General features: G+C 36.6%; 1 protein-coding gene across 7 annotated transcripts in view; it reads right to left on the reverse strand.

The window, feature by feature from the left end:
• The window catches only part of Usp16-45 (ubiquitin specific protease 16/45), a 363,690-nt gene that overhangs the window by 219,736 nt on the left and 123,544 nt on the right, over positions 1–20,410 (reverse strand). For all 7 annotated transcript variants that reach the window (XM_067083793.1, XM_067083791.1, XM_067083792.1 and 4 more), the window contains one exon: positions 6,695–6,819. In XM_067083793.1, the coding sequence (XP_066939894.1) occupies positions 6,695–6,819 (125 nt within the window). The remainder of the gene's footprint in view (positions 1–6,694; positions 6,820–20,410) is intronic.

The raw sequence follows: 20,410 nt of genomic DNA on the forward strand, positions 1-20,410 counted from the left end.
TATATATATATATATATATATATATATATATATATATATATATATATATATATATATAATATATATATATATATATATATATATATATATATATATATATATATATATATATATATATATATATATATATATATATATATATATATATTACATATAATATATATAATATATATATATACATATATATATATATACTATATATATTACCCCGGTTTATATACGGGGTTATATATATATATATATCGTATTTATATATATAAATATATATATATATATCGGAACATATATATATATAATATAAATATATACGCCAAAAATCATAAGAAAATTATATATTAATATATTTATTAATGCTCTGGGTATATTGATAAACGATGTAAACTGCATTATTATTGAGTTTTACATCAAAAACCTTCAAATTATGATTATTATGCCATTTTATATATATATTTATATATATATATATATATATATATTATATTTATATATTTATATAACATTTACATATAATATATATATAATATATATATACATATAATTATATATATATATATATAGATATGCGTATAATATATAATAGCTCATTGGTACATTTGGGAAATAATTTTTCTGATGAATATATTGTTTTAATAAATTCATGCTACTTCAGGAATATTCCCAATGGGGAACTATCACGAAGGGGAAACGATCGGTACTGTAGCCGGAACAGTTACCTTCCAAAGACTCCAGTCAATGGTCTACCGGGGAGCCATCAAGAGATGTAGTATATCTGCTGTACTATATTTATATATATATATAATATATATAGTTCATTATATAAATTATGAAATTTATATATATGATTTATATACAATATATATATATTTAATATACTTTATATATTTATATAACATTTACTGAAGGGAATATATAATATATATATATATATATATATATATATAATTATATATATATATATAGAAATATACAATCACGTGTGGAACAGAAATAATATATAATAGCTCATTGGTACATTTGGGGCCATACAAGTCTAAAAGAAGTTGGTCTTATTATTGAATTTTTATCACACCGTGATTTATATACCATCATGAAGCTGCAAATGTTGTTTAATATCCAATTCATGCTACTTCAGGAATATTCCCAATGGGGAACTATCACCGAAGGGGAATTTATAAGTGATAAATAGATCGGTACTGCCGGGTCTCGATCCCTCGACACAGTTACCTTCCAAAGACTCCAGTCAATGGTCTACCCACTGAGCCATCAAGAGATGTGTAAGTTAATGACGAATCTGCTGTACTTGTTTACCTGTTGAGAGCAGGGAAATTATACTTATCTTTGGCAGTAACCCACCTCCACCTTGATAGTTCATTGGTACTTTTGGAACACGCAGCTCTTATGAAACTTTTATCACACCGTGATTTATATACAATCATGAAGCTATAAACGTCATTTAATATCCACTTCCGCTACTTGCCCAGGAATATCCCTGAAGGGAGTTATCACTTGTAAGTGGGGAATATATATATATATATATATATATATATATATATATATATATATATATATATATATATATATATTTCTCCCCAGCATCGCACTCCACCAAATGCTTAATTTAAAGCTGGAAAATACAACAGTGCATGTTAGCACTGCCTGACAAGGAAGGGCAAAAGGAATATTGGCCCCTCCCTTAATCTGTTAATCGCACTCTGTATATCCCTTTCAACTTTCTCTTCTTCAACATGTGATGCTGTGGGAAACTGTTTTCAGACATGAAGTTGTGAACAGCCTAAGCCTGGCTGAAGGCAGAATAGCGCAGGGGAGGCAGATTACGAGAAACATGTGGTCCTATCTTGCAGGGACCTTTGGTATTCTTATATTCTTACCAGTGAAGCCCTTAGCCCTTCCGCTGCTGCCATACCCTCGCTGAAGCCACCTCTTCTACAAGGCAAAGTGGCCTGTTGCAAAGGTTCTTCCAGTCAGTCACACTGTTTTAATTCTCGTACTAAACTTCCTATTTCCATTTCTAAGTGCCAGTATTTCTTTATCAACCCTGCCTTGTTAGGGCAGTGTTACGTAAATGCCTGTGTTTAAATAATTATAGAAAATCTTGTGTTCAAGGCTTCTTGGCACCTTCTGTGCTCACCTTGTCCTATGCATATTTTACTGCGCCCTTACTGGCTTTTAATTCATGAACCTCTCCCTTTACAGAGGGCTTGTTTGCTGTGGAAACACTCTTGACTGCCTTGTATTAGCATTGCCACACCGACGGATATACCTTCAAGTTTTCCCAGTTATAATTAACCTCTCAGGCCTTGCATGCCTGATTAGTCCATTTCATCTTCTATTAGTTCATTTCATGTAAATACACATAATTTTAAACTTCCCCAACGTGTTTATTTACAAATACCTTGTTAGTAAAGCCCTCACCTCAGATACATTCCCCCTTTTTTTCCTTGTTTTTACAATTTCCTGAATCAACAGCTGTCAAATTTTATATAAAAATAGAGGTAAGTAACAAAATCATTCACTTAGAGTCTATACCTGGCTCATGATAACCATTTCCCCAGGTTAAATTGTATATATATATATATATATATATATATATATATATATATATATATATATATATATATATATATATATATATATATATATATATATATATATATATATATATATATATATATATATATATATACATAACCGAAAACGAACACGAAAAATCGTCAAAAATCATAAGAAAATATAATATTGAAAACGATATATTATTATTGAGTTTTACATCAAAAGAATCAAATTATATTATTCTGCCATTTTATATATATATATATATATAATGATATATATTTATGTATACGGGGACTGCCTGTATATATATATATAGATATATACATATATATATATATATATATATATATATATATATATATATGTATATTGATATATATATAGATATATACAGATATACATATATATGATACATATATATATCTATATATAATATATACAGGCGGTCCCCGGTTTACGATGGGGGTTCCGTTCCTACGCCGTGTCGTAAACCATAAATCGTTGTAAGCAAAAAATCATCGAAAATGATTAAAGATCCAAAGAAAACCTTACTTTTAATGCTTTTGGTGCATTGAAAACAATGTAAACTGCATTTTTACTGAGTTTTTCATCAATAAACCCCCAAATTTTTATTCTTCTGCCATTTTGGTGCCATATTTCTTCCATCGGACAGGCGTTGTAAGCGTCGTAACCCCAGAACATGCATCGTAAACCAAGAAATAATTTCTGATGAATATACTTGAAAAGTGTCGTAACCTCGGAACGTCATAAGCCGGACCCGTCGTAAACCGGGGACTGCCTGTATTATATATATAGATATATATATTTGTACATATATGTGTAAACATGTGTGTATATATATATATATAATATATATATATATATATATATATATATATATATATATATATATATATATACATATGTATATATATATATATATATATGTATATATATATATATATATATATATATATATATATATATATATATATATATATATATATATATATATATATATATATATATATATATATATATATATATATATATATATATATATATATATATATATATATATATATATATATATATATATATATATATATATACATATATATACTGTATGTTTATATTATATATATATAGATATTTGTGTATATATTATATTATATATATAGATATATATATCTAAATTAATAGATATATATATATATATATATATAGATATAATACAGATATACAGTAAACCCCTTGTATTCGCGGTCTCATGATTCTCGGCTCACCTATTCGCGGATTTCTTTATGGAACATATAAACACATTATTCGCTGAAAATTCACCCATTCTCGGTATTTTTCACTGAGAAATATTCACTAATTACTGTATTTTCATCTCATTTTCATGACTAAATGCACTATTTATGATAAAATTATTAAAATACTCAGGTAGTCCTCTAGTTACAATTATTCACCTTACGATAATTCTATTTTGCAATGGGGTAAGAAATTAATACCGATACAACAATATTTATTAAATATTTTTAAATTTTGTGTGGGCGCAGTCGGCAGCATACAATCAGGCTGTGAGAGAGACTAATTTACAATAAACCAACTTCTTTTCCTCCATCTCTTTATCCCATCTTCTAGTTAAAAAAGTTAGAGAATGATAAAAGTATTGTTGGTAACGTGATACTCTTGCGTAAATGCATGTAGCCATAAACAACCAACCAAGAAAATGTTGTTTTGCTTATTACCGAATCGTATAACAAAAGCCGTTTTGCTTGTATTTCAACCATTGTACGGTAATACAATAACCAAAGACTGGCTTTGTGTGTGTATTATATTGTATGATATTATATTATATTATATTATATTATATTATATTATATTATAAATTTATATATATATATATATATATATATATATATATATACATACACAGTTGACCTCTGGTATTCTCGGGGGATGCATACCACAACCACCTGTGAATCCATGAATACTCAAGACCCCTCTAAAAATGGTTATAACTATTTTGATAGTTCAAAAACCAAAAACCCCTTTAAAAATGCTTATGCCTGAGTATTTTAATAGTTTTATCACAAAAACTGCATTTAAACACAAAAATATGAAAATACAGTAATTAGCAAATATTTCTCCATGAAAAATACTGTGAATGGGCAAATTATCCGTGAATGTGTACACATTCCACAGCAAAATCCACGAATAGGCGAAGCCATGAGTCCAGAACCACAAATAGGTGGGGGTCCACTGCATGTATGTGGATACGGTAAACCACCTGTATTCGCGGTCTCACTATTAGCAGACTCGCGTATTTCTCTGTGGATTGTATCTACCCATTATTCACGGAAAATTCGCCCGTTCGCTGTATTTTTCACCGAGAAATATCCACTAATTACTTAATTTTTATATTTTCATGACTAAATGCACTTTTTTTTTTTACAAAACTATTAAAATACTCAGGTATATGTATTTTTAGAGGTTTTTTTGAGTTTAAACTATCAAAATAGGCAGTTCTAAGTGTTTTTAGAGGGGTTCTAAGTATTTGCAGATTTTAGCTATTTGCCGGGGGTGCAGTACACATCCCCCACAAATACGGGGGGTTAGCTGTATATATGTATGTATATATATGTATGTATACATGTATGTATGCATATATATATATGTATATATATGCATACATACATGTATACATACATACATGTATACATACATACATACATGTATACATACATATATACAGCAAACCCCTGTATTTGTGGGGGATGTGTACTGCACCCCCAGCAAATAGCTAAAATCTGCGAATACTTAGAACCCCTCTAAAAACACTCAGAACTGCCTATTTTGATAGTTTAAACACAAAAAACTCTCAAAATATGTATACCTGAGTACTTTAATAGTTTTGTAAAAAAAAAAAAAGTGCATTTAGTCATGAAAATATGAAAATTAAGTAATTAGTGGATATTTCTCAGGGGACGGTGGACTTATTATCAACTAGAAAATTCCTTGGTAACATATATATGAAAATATATTATTTCCGAGGTAGAGCTAATTGGATATTAAAGGACGTTTGTAGCTTTCTGATTGTATATGAATCACGGTGATGTGATAAATAGTCATATATATATATATATATATATATATATATATATATATATATATATATATATATATATATATATATATATATATATATATATACACACACACACACACACACACACACATATATATATATATATATATATATATATATATATATATATATATATATATATATATATATATATATTTTCACCAGGAAATATCTACTAATTACTTAATTTTCAAATTTTCATGACTAAATGCACTTTATTATATATATATATATATATATATATATATATATATATATATATATATATATATATATATATATATATATATATACAGAGCAGTCCTCGGTTATCGGTGGGGTTCCGTTCTGGGGGTGTGATGATGACTGAAAATCGCCAATAACCGAAAATCGGCGATTTCCGGCATTTTTTCATCAATTTTCGGGCTTATCGGTGCTGAAAAGTGCCAATTTTTGGTTATCGCGCCTCTGTTAGGTATGTATTGGCGCCAATACCCAATTATTGGCGCTGATAAGTGGAAATCAGTGATTTTTGGCGCCGAAAATTGCCGATTTTTGTCGCTAGACAAGCGCCATAAAACCAGATTGCCATTAACCAGGGACTGCCTGTATATGTGTATATATATATATATATATATATATATATATATATATATATATATATATATATATATATATATATATATATATATATATATATATATATACATATATATATATATGTATATATATATATATATATATATATATATATATATATATATATATATATATATATATATATATATATATATATATATATATATATATATATATATATATATATATATATATATATACTATATATATATATACTATATATATATATATATATATATATATATATATATATATATATATATATATATATATATATATATATATATATATGGCAGTAACTAACTAAAATACCTTTTTCTTAACCGGAAAAAGACCAAAAAAGCTCACCTGGAATGGTCCTAGGTGGAGTTGGACGATTGGGTGCCATATCCTTTTGCCGTTTGATATACTCAACTATTTCATGAAGTTTTTTTGAACTAGTCTGCTGTACTTCGGAATCACATTCATAACACCTTAAAAGATATAAAAATATTTATATTCATATGTGTTTAGAAAGAACAGTTCAGTGAAAATTACAAGGCCAAGTAATCAATTCAAGTATACAGTAGTACAGTACAGTACGTAGGAAAATAATTCAAATGAAAATTTACTTTATGTAACAAACATATATAACTTATATTCATGTAAAAAGACAGTAAATAAAATGGGCTATAATTTGCCTGATAAGAAATTTATATTGAATCATTACTTTATATGAGATGTGAATTCACAACATATACACAATCAGCTAAACATGGAAAGGCTTCAAGTGTACATTTAAACATAAGGTTACAAAAACAAATGAAATGGTGAAAATGACAAAAATGTCAATAAAATTATTTACATTTTAATGATTTTTTTCTACAAGTACACAATCCATTATCCGAAATTCTAAAAACTGAGAAGCTCTAATAATTGAAAACATTTTGTGGAGTGTAGAGTATCAATTCATAAGGTTGGTAGTCTGGCTTGCTAATGGCTGACCTCAGTCATTTGAGTGTGCTGCTACTCAAATTATTTTTCTTATTAAATCCCAAGAATTGACCTTAGAAAATCTCAAGATTAACAAAAATCCCATGATAATAAAATAATTGTACATCTCCCAAGCCTTAGAGTCCTGTTTTAAAAATGTGTAGTACAGGTAATACATCTTTGGAAGACTAAAAAAGAAACATAAATTTTGTTGTTGTCAGTCACGTGGACTATAAATGGTGTGACCGGCAGGATAACAAATGGATTAACATTCCTCGAGCGATTAAAGAGATGAACGCTCTCTATCCCTCTCTAAGGAAAAGATACTGCTAATTTGAATCTCTTTAACCAATAGGTATTAGCACGTATGCTCACAGTGTGTGCGTGTGTGTGTGTCCATAACATTTTAAAAAATTACAGTACAGGTAATACATTTTTGAAAGACAAAAAAAACAATCAAATTTTGTTGTTGTCAGTCGCGTGGACTATAAAGTGTGACCAGCAGGTAAACGGAAATGGATTAACATTCCTCGAGAGATTAAAGAGATGAATTTTGTTTTGAAGGTCTGTCAATACAGCAATAGTAAATATCTTTTGAAGCAAAAAAAAAAAAAAAATGCTTTTGTTGCGGAAGAATCTCTGAACCAACAATTTTGCACACATAGTAATGAGAAGGAATTCATTCTATTCTTCATGTAATCAGTAAAATACATATGCTATTAAAAACTATGTACTGTATTCAAAACACACACATACGTCATCGTCGGATTCACATGAGCAAAACATTCTTTCTCAGACAGAATACAGCAAAAACCTTACTGGTTGGCTGGTTGCCATGGAGATCTGTTAGCCAATGACTGCCCTCTACTTCTGTTCTATTTATAGACATATGTCGTGATGGAACCAAGTTTGAACCTTGCCATGACTGTGATTATTTGACTACTGATCGCAAAAATTACTCAATAATTTGCTTTATATAATTTTTTTTGTGAAAACAAGAAATTAATAATAATTTTAACTTTAATAAAGTGGTATGAAAAATCCCACACAGTGTGTCATAGTGATCAAATGTACGACTGCAAACTGATGATGACATAGTAACAATAAAGAACAACCCTCTCCAAGATCGATACAATGAAATGTATTTTATAGTCTTACTTATGGTTAAAATTCACAAGTTGAATTCCAGTTATTTTGTTTATGTATATTTTTGCATCTGACTGAATGTTTTTGTTGAAAAATATATGTTAGTGAACATATGGTCTTAACTGTTCCACTATCTTATTATTAATGATTTTAATGATCTCACATTCATTTAACAGTATATTAACATACATAAAATAATAAACTATAATGAAAAAATATGAAAAAAGGAAAAAAAGATGTTTTTGCTGCAGTAGTGATGTTTGATTATGCTCCTGATCCCACAGTTCCTAATTTCGAAAAATCCCAAAAACCAAAACACATCTGGCCCCAAGGATTTCGGATAAAGGATTGTGTACCTGTAATACTAATACACATGATATATTTGCACGCTTGTGCTTGCATCAGTTGTGATATACATAGGTAAGTAGTTCTTCAACATCAACGAACTTAATAATCTCAGCTTATGTCAATTTGTGAGTTGGCTGAGAAAATTTCTGCAAAATATAACAGACAATAAATACAAACAAGAATAACAAACAAAGTACTGTGTGGGTTGCAGCATCTTCCTCTAGTGGATACCTGCTCAGCGTCAGTCTCAAAAGGTACCTCTTACTGTCATGTCCCAGTCATTATGCCCATCAATTTTTTTTGTGTTACACACAATCTCATATTTGCCTAGCATTCCAAAATCAGACTGAAGAGATGTTCCAGTGGTGAAGATAAGAGCTCTTTTGACAAAATATTTCCTCACTGAAGACAAAGTTTTTTAACCAGTAGAAAATACTTAAGAGGATATTTATGAACGGGTTGCAACAAGTGCTTCTGAAAGTGCAAAAGTTAAAAATCATATGCAAAACAGAAACATGGTAGCTCAAAGACAAAAGGCACAAACATATCTTCTTGCTTCTTTGCTTTTGAGAGAAGACAAGTTCCTTTGTACCAATTGTTTGCTAAAGAGGAAGAGTTTCCCAGAGTTAGGAACTTCTAATACCTGAATTTTAAGCCAGCAAGGGGTGGATAAGAAGACAAGTTACTTTGTACCAATTGCTTACTAAAGAGGAAGCAGTTTCCCAGAGTTAGGAACTTCTAATACCTGAATTTTAAGACAGCAAGGGGTGTTTAATGGTTTGATAAGTTCCTTGAGAGGTTCTCTTTGCTTGGCCTTAAACAGACTGAAAACCTGTTTAGTAGATGAAATGGCTGTCAATGAGACAGGTATTTGTTTGAACCACTATTTAATGCTGATAAAACTGGGTTGTTCTGAAAACTGGGTTGTTCTGAAAGTACATGACTGCCAGGACATATGTAACAAAGAAGGAAAAGAATGAGCCCAACCATGATACTAGCTAGCACACAGCACCTCCCATTATTGTTTTGTGCCAGTGCTGAGGGGTATAAAATAGATCCCTTTTTAAATTATGTCAACAAACCTTCAAGGATTAAAGGTCAAGAACAAGCAATTGTTGCCCATGTACTGGAATTTCAACTTACAGACCTGAATGACCAAGCCTTTCTTTCAGGAATGGTTTCATCATAACTTCCATCCAAGATGTAAGCAAATAACTGGCAAATAAGGGTTACCTTTCAAGGTCCTTCTTGACAACACTCCCAAGACACCCTGAGGTTCACAGGTTCTCTACAGAGGGAGTAGTAGCGGCCTTCCTAGTACAACTGCCTTGTTGCAGCCCTTGCATCAGTATGTGATCCAAAATCCCAGGCAAACAACAATCACTGGTCTTTGAGGCAGATAAGCAACAAGCATGAAGATCTACATGCAAGCAGAGCACAGAAATGGAAATCAATTATCATCATGCGCTGCCTTGATGTTATTCAAGATGCATGAAACTATTAACCCATGCTGGCTTAAGTCAAGAACTGAGAGTGTCAGTAATTTCACAGGCTTCCGAGCAATAAGTAACACCTATCATCAGAAACATAGTCAACATAGCAAGGCAAACTGGCAAAGATGATTTTAATGACATGACAGGGAACCAAGTGGAGAAGGAATAGATTGATGATGAAGGATAGCAGCTCAGCATATGTAGCCTCAACAAAATTACTGAATGGACTTCAGTAGAAGAGGAAGAGAAGGAATTAGAAGAGCCTAAGCCAACTATCACCCTTGATATGGTTTCCAAGTTACTCCATCAGATATGGGGCAGCATGGATGAACTTAACAACACTGATCACTCTAAGATTCCATCTCTCCAGTTAAGAAAGAAGTTGAAAGGAGTGAACACCATACCAGGAGATTTGTAAAAAGATGCAAAGCAAAAATCCCAGCTGTCAATATCACATCACATCATGAAAGCTAGCCACCATACCTTCTACCTCTACAGCTACTCAACCTTGAAACCTTCCCCCCCTCCCCCGCCCCCACCTCTACTATTTGAATTGAACCATCTTTTGTGTGTCATGTCTCTTCTCCTTTCCCAATGCCTAAATTAAATGGAGGGGATGATGACCCAGATGATCATCCAACACATGAGGAAATCATATCTCCAGGGCACAAATACACACCATCATAATTGTCAATTTGCTTTTAAGGTCTAAGCAACAATTGCTATTATCATTATTTTCAACAGGAAGTTTTCATCATCACATCATACATCATAATCCATCGAGGGTTACTGGTTAATTTTATTCAATAATGCATATTATATTAATTTAAGTCTTATATAGGAAGATCGTTGCAAAAGATAAGTGTAAAGGGTAATTACTTGAGTACACAAGCCAATGTACAAATGTCTTCTTCTCTAGTTCTTGTTTAACAATGCACAATGCATATACAGTACAATGATACTTTTAATTAAATTCCTTAATGTAATTACCATGACTGTATATACAAAAATTGAAATTATTCATCAATACAAACAATGCATCTACAAGACAAATTCCTAAGAACTGATCTAAAAGCATTATTGTAAGAGTATAATCACTGACAAACACTTGAATTAAGCTTCACATTGTCCATCCAATATTCTGTGAAAACTTGATGCAGCAAGTGATGGGTTTTTGTTTATAGTAAAATTTAGTGGCAACTCAACTTACCAAACAGTTGGGGGTCTGCCCCTCCCACTAAGTGATGAAATCCAATAAGCAATGAAAACTGACATACAGCCTACATGATACAGGACCCTATGGCCAACTCATAAAGATTATAGTGGAAACAATTCCATGAAAAGTGAATGACAGCCTATCCTAAATTATCATTAAATTTAAAATATTAATTTACTTACCGTTCAATTTCAGAGATATATTTCCAAATGCACTGCTTTTTTAAACTCTATGTACAATACAGTACGCCACAGTTTAGCCTAATGGTAGCTTACCTACTTAATCTTAAAAGAGATGTAAAATGCACAAAACTCATTTAATATAAAAAAAAAGACCAAAAACATCTTTGTGTTTCTGTTTTAACACAATTACAAAACTTCAACACTTATTCTCTCTCTCTCTCTCTCTCTCTCTCTCTCTCTCTCTCTCTCTCTCTCTCTCACTGTACCAATGCAGTACATAAGATTGGCTAACGATATAATTTGTGCATAATATGTACTCCAAGATACATGGAACATAGGAACCACAAAAAATGTAAATAAAAGGAGAATTTAGTGAACCTGAAGTGTGCTAGCATTCCACTTACATTACTGGTAATCTTGTTACACATGTGATCAAACAGTATCTAATACACTTGCGCAATCCAATACCTTTTGATGATTGTGTTTAATGACACACATGAGTTACTTGATCATAAATATGCAGTTTCAGTACACTGGGCAACTGAGACAAAGTTCCTGAATGACACACTTTGTCTGCTTAAGTGTAATTTTTTTTGGCTATTTTGTGTTTAATACAGTTCATACTCTAAATAAAAATACAGGAATAATTCTTAATTCTTCAGATTCTAAAAACTTTTTTATGTTAGTGTATATTTTCACAGGCTAACCATGGTTGCAGTAGATTTTCAGGTTGCCTGGTGGGAGCATAGCCTAGTCACTATTCCTTTTTCTGCACCTTGGATATTCAGAGCCCCCTTGGAAGTATTAATGCCAAGGATCAAAGGTTATTGTACTGTGCTATGATAGGGGATAATCAAATATATGCCCCTTAAAATCATTAAAGGGAAAAAAATTCTGTAGTAATCAGCAACCAACATGAAAGAAATATGCATCACATCAAAACATCTGGTTAATGACTTCCACAATATTACAGTGATAATATTATACAAGCCTTGTATGTATAAGATACAAAATGTCATAATGTATAGGCAATTCAGAATCAATGAAAAATAAATTAAGAATTGTGATGATATTCAGTTGTAAAGAAAGAGATTTTATTACTAACACACACTGCCTATTTTAGTTAAATTGTGACAGTTCCATTTTCTGAACATCAGAACTGACTAGACTGGGCTTAGCAAACTTGAGCCACATGGAAAAGGACATTCTGAAAAATATTTTCAGGCAGAATGCTAGTTAGCTTAAAACTAACAAAAACCAGATGGGGGAATTCTTGTTATATTGCCAATTTTTGTTCATCTTTCATTTGCAGATGAAGCCACTATCCCCCCATACAGCGCAGCTTATTAATACAGAACGAAACATAAAAACAATAAATGTAGAATTTACTGAACCATTTGATTAAAAAGATAATACATATCAATGTTCAATGTTCCAAACTGCTACTGTATACTGTTTGTAATAATTGGCAGTTTTAGCAGGTTACCTATCAAAAATGCAAGTCATTCATGTCAGTGTACTTTTCATAAGTTAATTGTTCATTATTTCTTTAGTGTCTTTCAAACGCATATTAACAGCATATTAACAATCACTAACAATGGGGGATTCTTTTTTTTATTATTTCCAGTGACCTGTGGCTTTCTTCAGCTGACTTCACTCCTCTCTCCCAAGCCACCACTATCAAGTACATGCACATAACAGACATGGCTGAAAAACATCATATCCTAATGTATTTAAAAAATCTAAAAAAAGTATTTCAAATTCTTATATTTGAGCAAAAGCTTCTTCTTTTAATATTCAATAATCTAGTTGATAATTTCCCATTAACACAATCAGTTCATATGTTAGTGTTAAAAATGATATTTTTATGATAAAATAAAGTTTTGTACATACTTACCCGGCAGATATATACTTAGCTATAGTCTCCAACGTTCCCGACAGAAATTCAAATTTCGCGGCACACGCGACAGGTAGGTCAGGTGATCTACCATTCCCGCCGCTGGGTGGGGGGAATAGGAACCATTCCCGTTTTCTAATCAGATTTCCTCTTCCACCTGTCTCCTGAGGGGAGGCTGGAAGGGCCATTAATCGTATATATCTGCCGGGTAAGTATGTACAAAACTTTATTTTATCATAAAAATATCATTTTTGTACATGCAACTTACCCATCAGATATATACTTAGCTGATTGGCACCCTTGGAGGGGGCAAGAGACTGCTAATAACTAAAAACGGAAACAACATATGTTGTAGGATATACAAAAACCATGGTTCTTACCTGATTGGGCAGAAGACTTCATGGATACTGTCTATGAGTCTGCTTGCCACAAGAGCTTCAGCGAGGATGTGACCTATGACTGACAGCCCTTCTGGATCGTGTCAATGGGGGATGACCCACTTACATGACAGAGCCTGTTATGGATCGTGTCAATGGGGACTGACCCACTTACATGACAGAGCCTTTACCTGAATCATATCAATGGGGGCTATCCCTCTTACATGACAGAGCTAGGTATTAATAAAAAACTACAAGGAGCTAAACAACCAATCCCAACCACCTGACCAAGCCTAACCTTGTTAGTGATACGAGATGAAAGGGAGGCTTTACCCAACACTCTCTTCCAACCGACCATAAAAAACACACATCACCACGCATTAAAAAACAACTAACATAGCTAGACTATAAAGGATTAGATTCAGCTCCTTGACCCAGCACCAAATCCGCGGATACGTAGGCTCCGAGAGAGAAGCACCTCTCATAAGTAACACGCACATCTCTCAAATAATGAGAAGCAAACACCGAATTACATCTCCAGTAAGTAGAGTCCACAATAGACTGGAGAGACCAAGATTTGTGAAAAGCCAGAGAAGTAGCTATGGCTCTCACCTCATGTGCATTAACTCTCAGGAGCTGAAAAGTGCTCGTCCTTGCAAGAAAGATGCGCCCTTGATGACATCTCTGATAAAATGCTTGTGCGTTCTTAGAAATAGTTCTTGTAGGATCCTTTACTGAGCACCAAGGACTTTCAGTATTACCTCCGAGCTGTTTCTTTCTATCTAGATAGAATTTAAGGCTTCTCACTGGACAGAGAGTGTTCTCCAACTCTTGTCCTGTTAAAGTCGAAAGTCCTTTGACCTCAAAACTCCTAGGCCATGGCTTGGAAGGGTTCTCATTCTTCGCTAGGAAGAGGGGCTTAAAGAAGCAAATCGCAGAGTCCTTTTTAAAACCGACTGTACCTTCCAAAGCCTGTAATTCGCTTAATCTCTTTGGCAGAAGCAAGAGCAAAAAGAAACAAAGACTTTCTAGTCAGATCCCTGAAAGAAGCAGATCGAGGGGGCTCAAACTTCTCGGACATCAGGAATTTCAAAACCACGTCCAAATTCCAGCTGAGAGGTCTAGGGGACTTGTTTTTAGACGTCTCGAACGACCTGATAAGGTCGTGAAGGTCCTTATTCTCCGAGATGTTCAGATCTCTATGTCTAAAAAACGAAGAAAGCATACTTCTGTATCCCTTAATGGTGGAAACCGCCAGATTACACTGTTCCCTTAAGTAAATAAGGAAATCTGCGATGTCCGTTACAGAGGTACTGGAAGAGGACACTTTCTGAGCCCTGCACCATCTTCTAAAAACCTCCCACTTCGACTGGTAGAGGTGCAAGGTAGAAGATCTCCTGGCTCTGGCGATAGCCTTTGCAGCCTTGCGCGAAAAACCCTTCGCTCTAACCAATCCTTCGATAGTCTGAAGGCAGTTAGGTTGAGAGCGGGGAGATTCTTGTGGAATCTGTCGAAGTGGGGCTGTCTGAGAAGATCGCTCCTGAGAGGGAGCGACCTGGGAAAGTCCATCATCCATTCCAGTACCTCTGTGAACCAGTCTTGAGATGGCCAAAAGGGGGCGATCAGGGTCAATTTGGTGCCTGTCGAGGCAGCGAATTTTCTTACTACTTCCCCCAGGATTTTGAAGGGGGGAAAAGCATACCCGTCCAGACCTTCCCAATTTAGGAGAAGGCTGTCTATCGCTACTGCTCTGGGGTCCGAGATAGGAGAGCAGTAGGTCTCCAGTCTTGCGTTCCAATGAGTGGCGAAGAGGTCGATATTGGGTCTCCCCCAAAGGCTCCACATCCTTTCGCAAACCTCTGGATGGAGGGTCCACTCTGTGGGAAGAACTTGGTTCTTCCTGCTTAGTAGGTCTGCTCTCACATTCCTTTCCCCCTGTACGAACCTGGTGAGGAGAATGATGTTCCTCTCCTCCGCCCACAGCAGCAGCCTCCTTGCTGTGTCGTAAAGGGAGAAGGAGTGTGTTCCTCCCTGCTTTCTGATATAAGCCAGGGCTGTGGTGTTGTCCAAATTGACCAGCACTACCGACCCCCTGACTAGAGGTTCGAAGTGGACGAGTGCCAGATGGATAGCTGCGAGTTCCTTCTTGTTGATGTGCCAGGACATCTGTTCTCCTTCCCAGGTGCCTGACACTTCTTCCGAGCCTAGTGTTGCTCACCAACCCGACTCCGATGCGTCTGAAAACAACACTAGGCGAGGGCTCGGCGGTTGAAGAGGAATTCCTCGACCCAGCTTCTGGGGGTCCAACCACCAACGGAGATGTTCCTTTATCTGGCCCGAAACAAGGAAGGAATCTGTTAACTCTTGGGACTTCCGATCCCAATTTTCGTTCAGGAAGAACTGAAGAGGTCTTAGGTGCAGCCTTCCTAGAGAAACGAACTGCTCCAGCGAGGAAATGGTCCCCAGCAGACTCATCCACTCCCTCGCAGAACAACTGTCCTTCTCCAAAAAGGTTGTCACCTTCTGCAGGCAGCGTTCCCTTCTTTCCAGGGAGGGAAACGCTTGAAAACCCCGAGAATCCATCAGAATCCCCAGGTAGACAATTCTCTGCTGAGGAATCATCTGGGACTTCTCGAGGTTTACTAAAAGTCCTAGGGACTGGATCAGTTTTAAGGTGAGAATAGGTCCTCCAGACAACGGTTCTTCGAATGGGGCGAATCAGCCAATCGTCGAGATACAAGGAGATCTTACCCCCTCTAAATGTAGCCAATGAGCCACATTTTTAGAATGCTCGTGAACACTTGGGGGCTGTCGAAAGTCCGAAGCACAGAGCCCTGAACTGGAAGGTTCTTCCATTGACCATGAACCTGAGGTACTTCCTGGAGGAGGGATGGATGGGTACGTGGAAGTAGGCATCCTGAAGGTCGAGGGACACCATCCAATCTCCTGGACGAAGAGACGACAGAACAGAGGATGTCGTCTCCATCGAAAACTTCTTCTTGATGACAAAAAACGTTCAGGCGCTCACGTCCAGCACCGGTCTCCAACCCCCGAAGTTTTGGCACCAGAAAAAGCCAATTGTAAAACCCCGGGAATGAAGATCTTGAACCGGTTCTATGGCTGCTTTTGCCAGCATTTGATCGACAGCTAGCAGAAGGGCTTGTCTTCGAACAGAGTCCTTGTATCTTGCCGTTAACTCCCTTGGAGTTGTTGTCAAAGGAGGTCTTTCCCTGAAGGGGATGAGGTAACCTTTCCTCAGAATGGAGAGGGACCAGTCGTCCGCCCCCCTCTGTGCCCAGACCTCGGCGAAGTTCAGAAGTCTGGCACCCACTGGCGTCTGGAGGACTTGAGTCTCACTTAGACTTCCTGACCGGGAGTCCTGAAGGTCTTCCTCTTCTTTCAGGTCCACGCCTTCTGAAAGACCTGGACCTCGAAAGGGCTCCTGAAAGGGAGCCCTCTCCTTCTTTACAATCGGCGCTGCAGGCCTCATCCTTTTCGAGGATTGTGCGAGAAGATCTTGGGAAGCCTTTTCTGACAAGGACCGAGAAATCTCTTTTACTGTCTCTTTGGGGGAACAGATGGCTCGAAAGAGGAGCGCATAACAAGAGGGAGGACCTCTGGAGAGAGAAACAGATTTTGATAAAAGGAGCTGAAGACTGATCTCTTCTTCAGCAACACAGTTCCCAAAAGGGAAGCGATCTCCAAGAGCCGTCCATGACCGCCTTGTCCAGGCAAGACAAAACGCTGCTGAGGTCTTCCATACTGATGAAGTCTTCGTCTAAAGTCCTCTTAGCTAAGGCCCTGAGAGACCAGTCCATGAAGTTGAAGACTTCTAGGATACGGAAAAGGCCCTTGAGGAAATGATCCAGCTCACACATACCCCAAGAAGCCTTGGCTGAATTGAGAGAGAGCCTTCTTGAAGAATCGACCAAGGAAGAGAAGTCCGATCCAGCCGATGAGGAGGGCCAACCCCATCGGTTCCTTGGTCTCATACCATATTCCAGCTCTGCCAGAGAGTCTGGAAGGAGGCAAGGAGAAAACTGTCCTGCCAGCATCCTTCTTCGATTGAAGCCACTCTCGAAGCCCTTACGCGCTTTCTTCATTGAGACCGTCGGACGCATCTTCACCATAGAGGAGGATCTAGAGGTCTTCGTGCTCGAAAGCATAGAGCCAGGAGGAGGAGAAGCAGGTTTAAGGGAATCTCCAAACTCCTGAACTAGTAAAGTTGTCAACCTCTTATAGTCAGAAATACTGACATCCTTGGGGGATTCATCCTCCGACAAAACTTCCAGGCCCGCAGGAGGAGGAGAGCGCCTGGACGAAGAAGGGCATTTGGCAGGAGAAGAGCGCCTAGAAGGAGAGGAGCCTCTGACCACTGAAGAGCGCCTATCAGGGGAGAAGCGCCTGCTAGAAGTCTGGCGCCTGACAAGAGAAGAGCCTCTACTAGGAGAGAGGCCTACCAGAAGGGAGGGTGGCTGGGGAGGCGCTTCTCTATGAGCAGAAGCACGTGACTTGAAGTGAGAAGAGCGCTTGTCCGGGAGAGGCGTTCTCTAACAGGAGAAGACCGACGACGAGGACGTGAGCGCCTGGAAGGAGAGGCGCTATCATCCGAGGAAGTGCGCCTAGAAGAGAAGCGCCTGCAAGGAGAGGAGCGCCTGCGAAGAGAAGAGCGCCTGCTACTGGAGGGGCGTTTAACAGGAGAGAGAGCGCTCAACGAAGAAGGAATCCTATCAGGAGAAGCGAGGTCAGGAGAAGAGCGCCTACAAACTGAAGGGCGCTTGCTGGGAGAAGGATGTTTCTTGGAGGACTTGATGGGAAGAGAAACATCCTTCCTACGAGAAGAGCTCTTAGCCAAAGAGCCAGCAAGAGCAGAAAGCTGAGCCTGGAGGCCAACCAGGATCTGCTTAGTGGACTCCTGGGAAGCGTTCTGGGCTAGAATCCATAGCGTCTCCTCTAGGCGCCTTCCAGGTCCTCTTCGAAAGGCGCGACTCCTCAGCCGAACTCCACCCGCGCTTGGGCGAAGACGAAGCAGAAGAAAAACACTTCCTCAGGATCCTTTTTCTGTGGCAATCCAAGGCAGCCTGGGACGCGACAACAGGAGCTGCCGAAGGGACGCCTGACCGTTGGGAATGCTCTTCATCCCCCTTGCGGCTGTCGACATTCCTCCTCCACTGGTCCTGGGAGTTTGGAAGAGGTCTAGGCCTAGGAGCGATGCGGAGCTGGTCAGACGCCCCCTCCACTACACTGGGGACACTACACAAATCACTGTCACTTTTTACCTTTTTCTCCTCCATTGCACGCATCTGCAATTGCATCCTACGGATCGTGGCTTTCATGGCAGCCATCTCCGACAACGAATCCGCAGGTTCGATGAAGGGTGAAGGAGCTGAAACCAAAGGAGTGACAGGAGAATCTGGAAGAATGTTAGGGTCTACTTCTACCTCCTTAGAGAGAGACCTACTCGAGCTCCTAGAAGAAGCCTTCCTAGCTCTATCCTTCTCCAGCTTACGTACATAAGCACTCAAAGCCTTCCATTCTTGTTCAGTCAGATTCTCACATTCAGTACAAGTATTATCAATACAGCAGTCATTCCCCCGACACCTCATACATACAGTGTGAGGATCTACCGAAACTTTCGGTAGCCTCACCTTACAATCTGGTCTAACACACACACACGGAAAACAGGTGCAACATTCTGATCAGACATCCTTAAAGAAAATTCCTAAGCCAAATTCAAAAACAAACCACAAAAGCATATGCCAAGCCAAAGATCCAATACGTCACCAAAGGTCAGTCCAAAATAAATCCTTAGCAAGCGAAAAATGAAAATCCAAACAGGAGGAACCAACAACAGATGTTGCCGGAACCAGCGACAGAGAAAATCTGATTAGAAAACGGGAATGGTTCCTATTCCCGCCACCCAGTGGCGGGAATGGTAGATCACCTGACCTACCTGTCGCGTGTGCCGCGAAATTTGAATTTCTGTCGGGAACGTCGGAGACTATAGCTAAGTATATATATCTGACGGGTAAGTTGCATGTACAAAATGAGTATTTCTTCAGGTTATTTTCGTCATTATTTTTTCTAAATTCCTCTTTACTTTCAAACAAAAATATATGTTGTTATAACTTACCATTGTACAGCATACTGTATTTTAAATGCCTATAGAGTATTAATATTTACCTTGATGTAGAATTGTAGCCTAACGTATTGTTAAGTGTAGTAATATAAATAGCCTTTTGTGCTGCAATTTGGATATGCCCCTCCCCCCCACACACAAGCATAAATTGTAATTTTGACATCAGGTGCATTTCTCTTATTCACTGTAGTCATAAATGGGCTTCACTAAGAGAAAACTATATATAAATGCTGTAAAACAAGCAGTGAATTACTACTACATGTTTACAAGAATAAGTATGAAAGTGTGCTAATA

Source organism: Macrobrachium rosenbergii, chromosome 41, assembly GCF_040412425.1.
Source record: "Macrobrachium rosenbergii isolate ZJJX-2024 chromosome 41, ASM4041242v1, whole genome shotgun sequence".
Lineage (NCBI taxonomy): Eukaryota > Metazoa > Arthropoda > Malacostraca > Decapoda > Palaemonidae > Macrobrachium > Macrobrachium rosenbergii.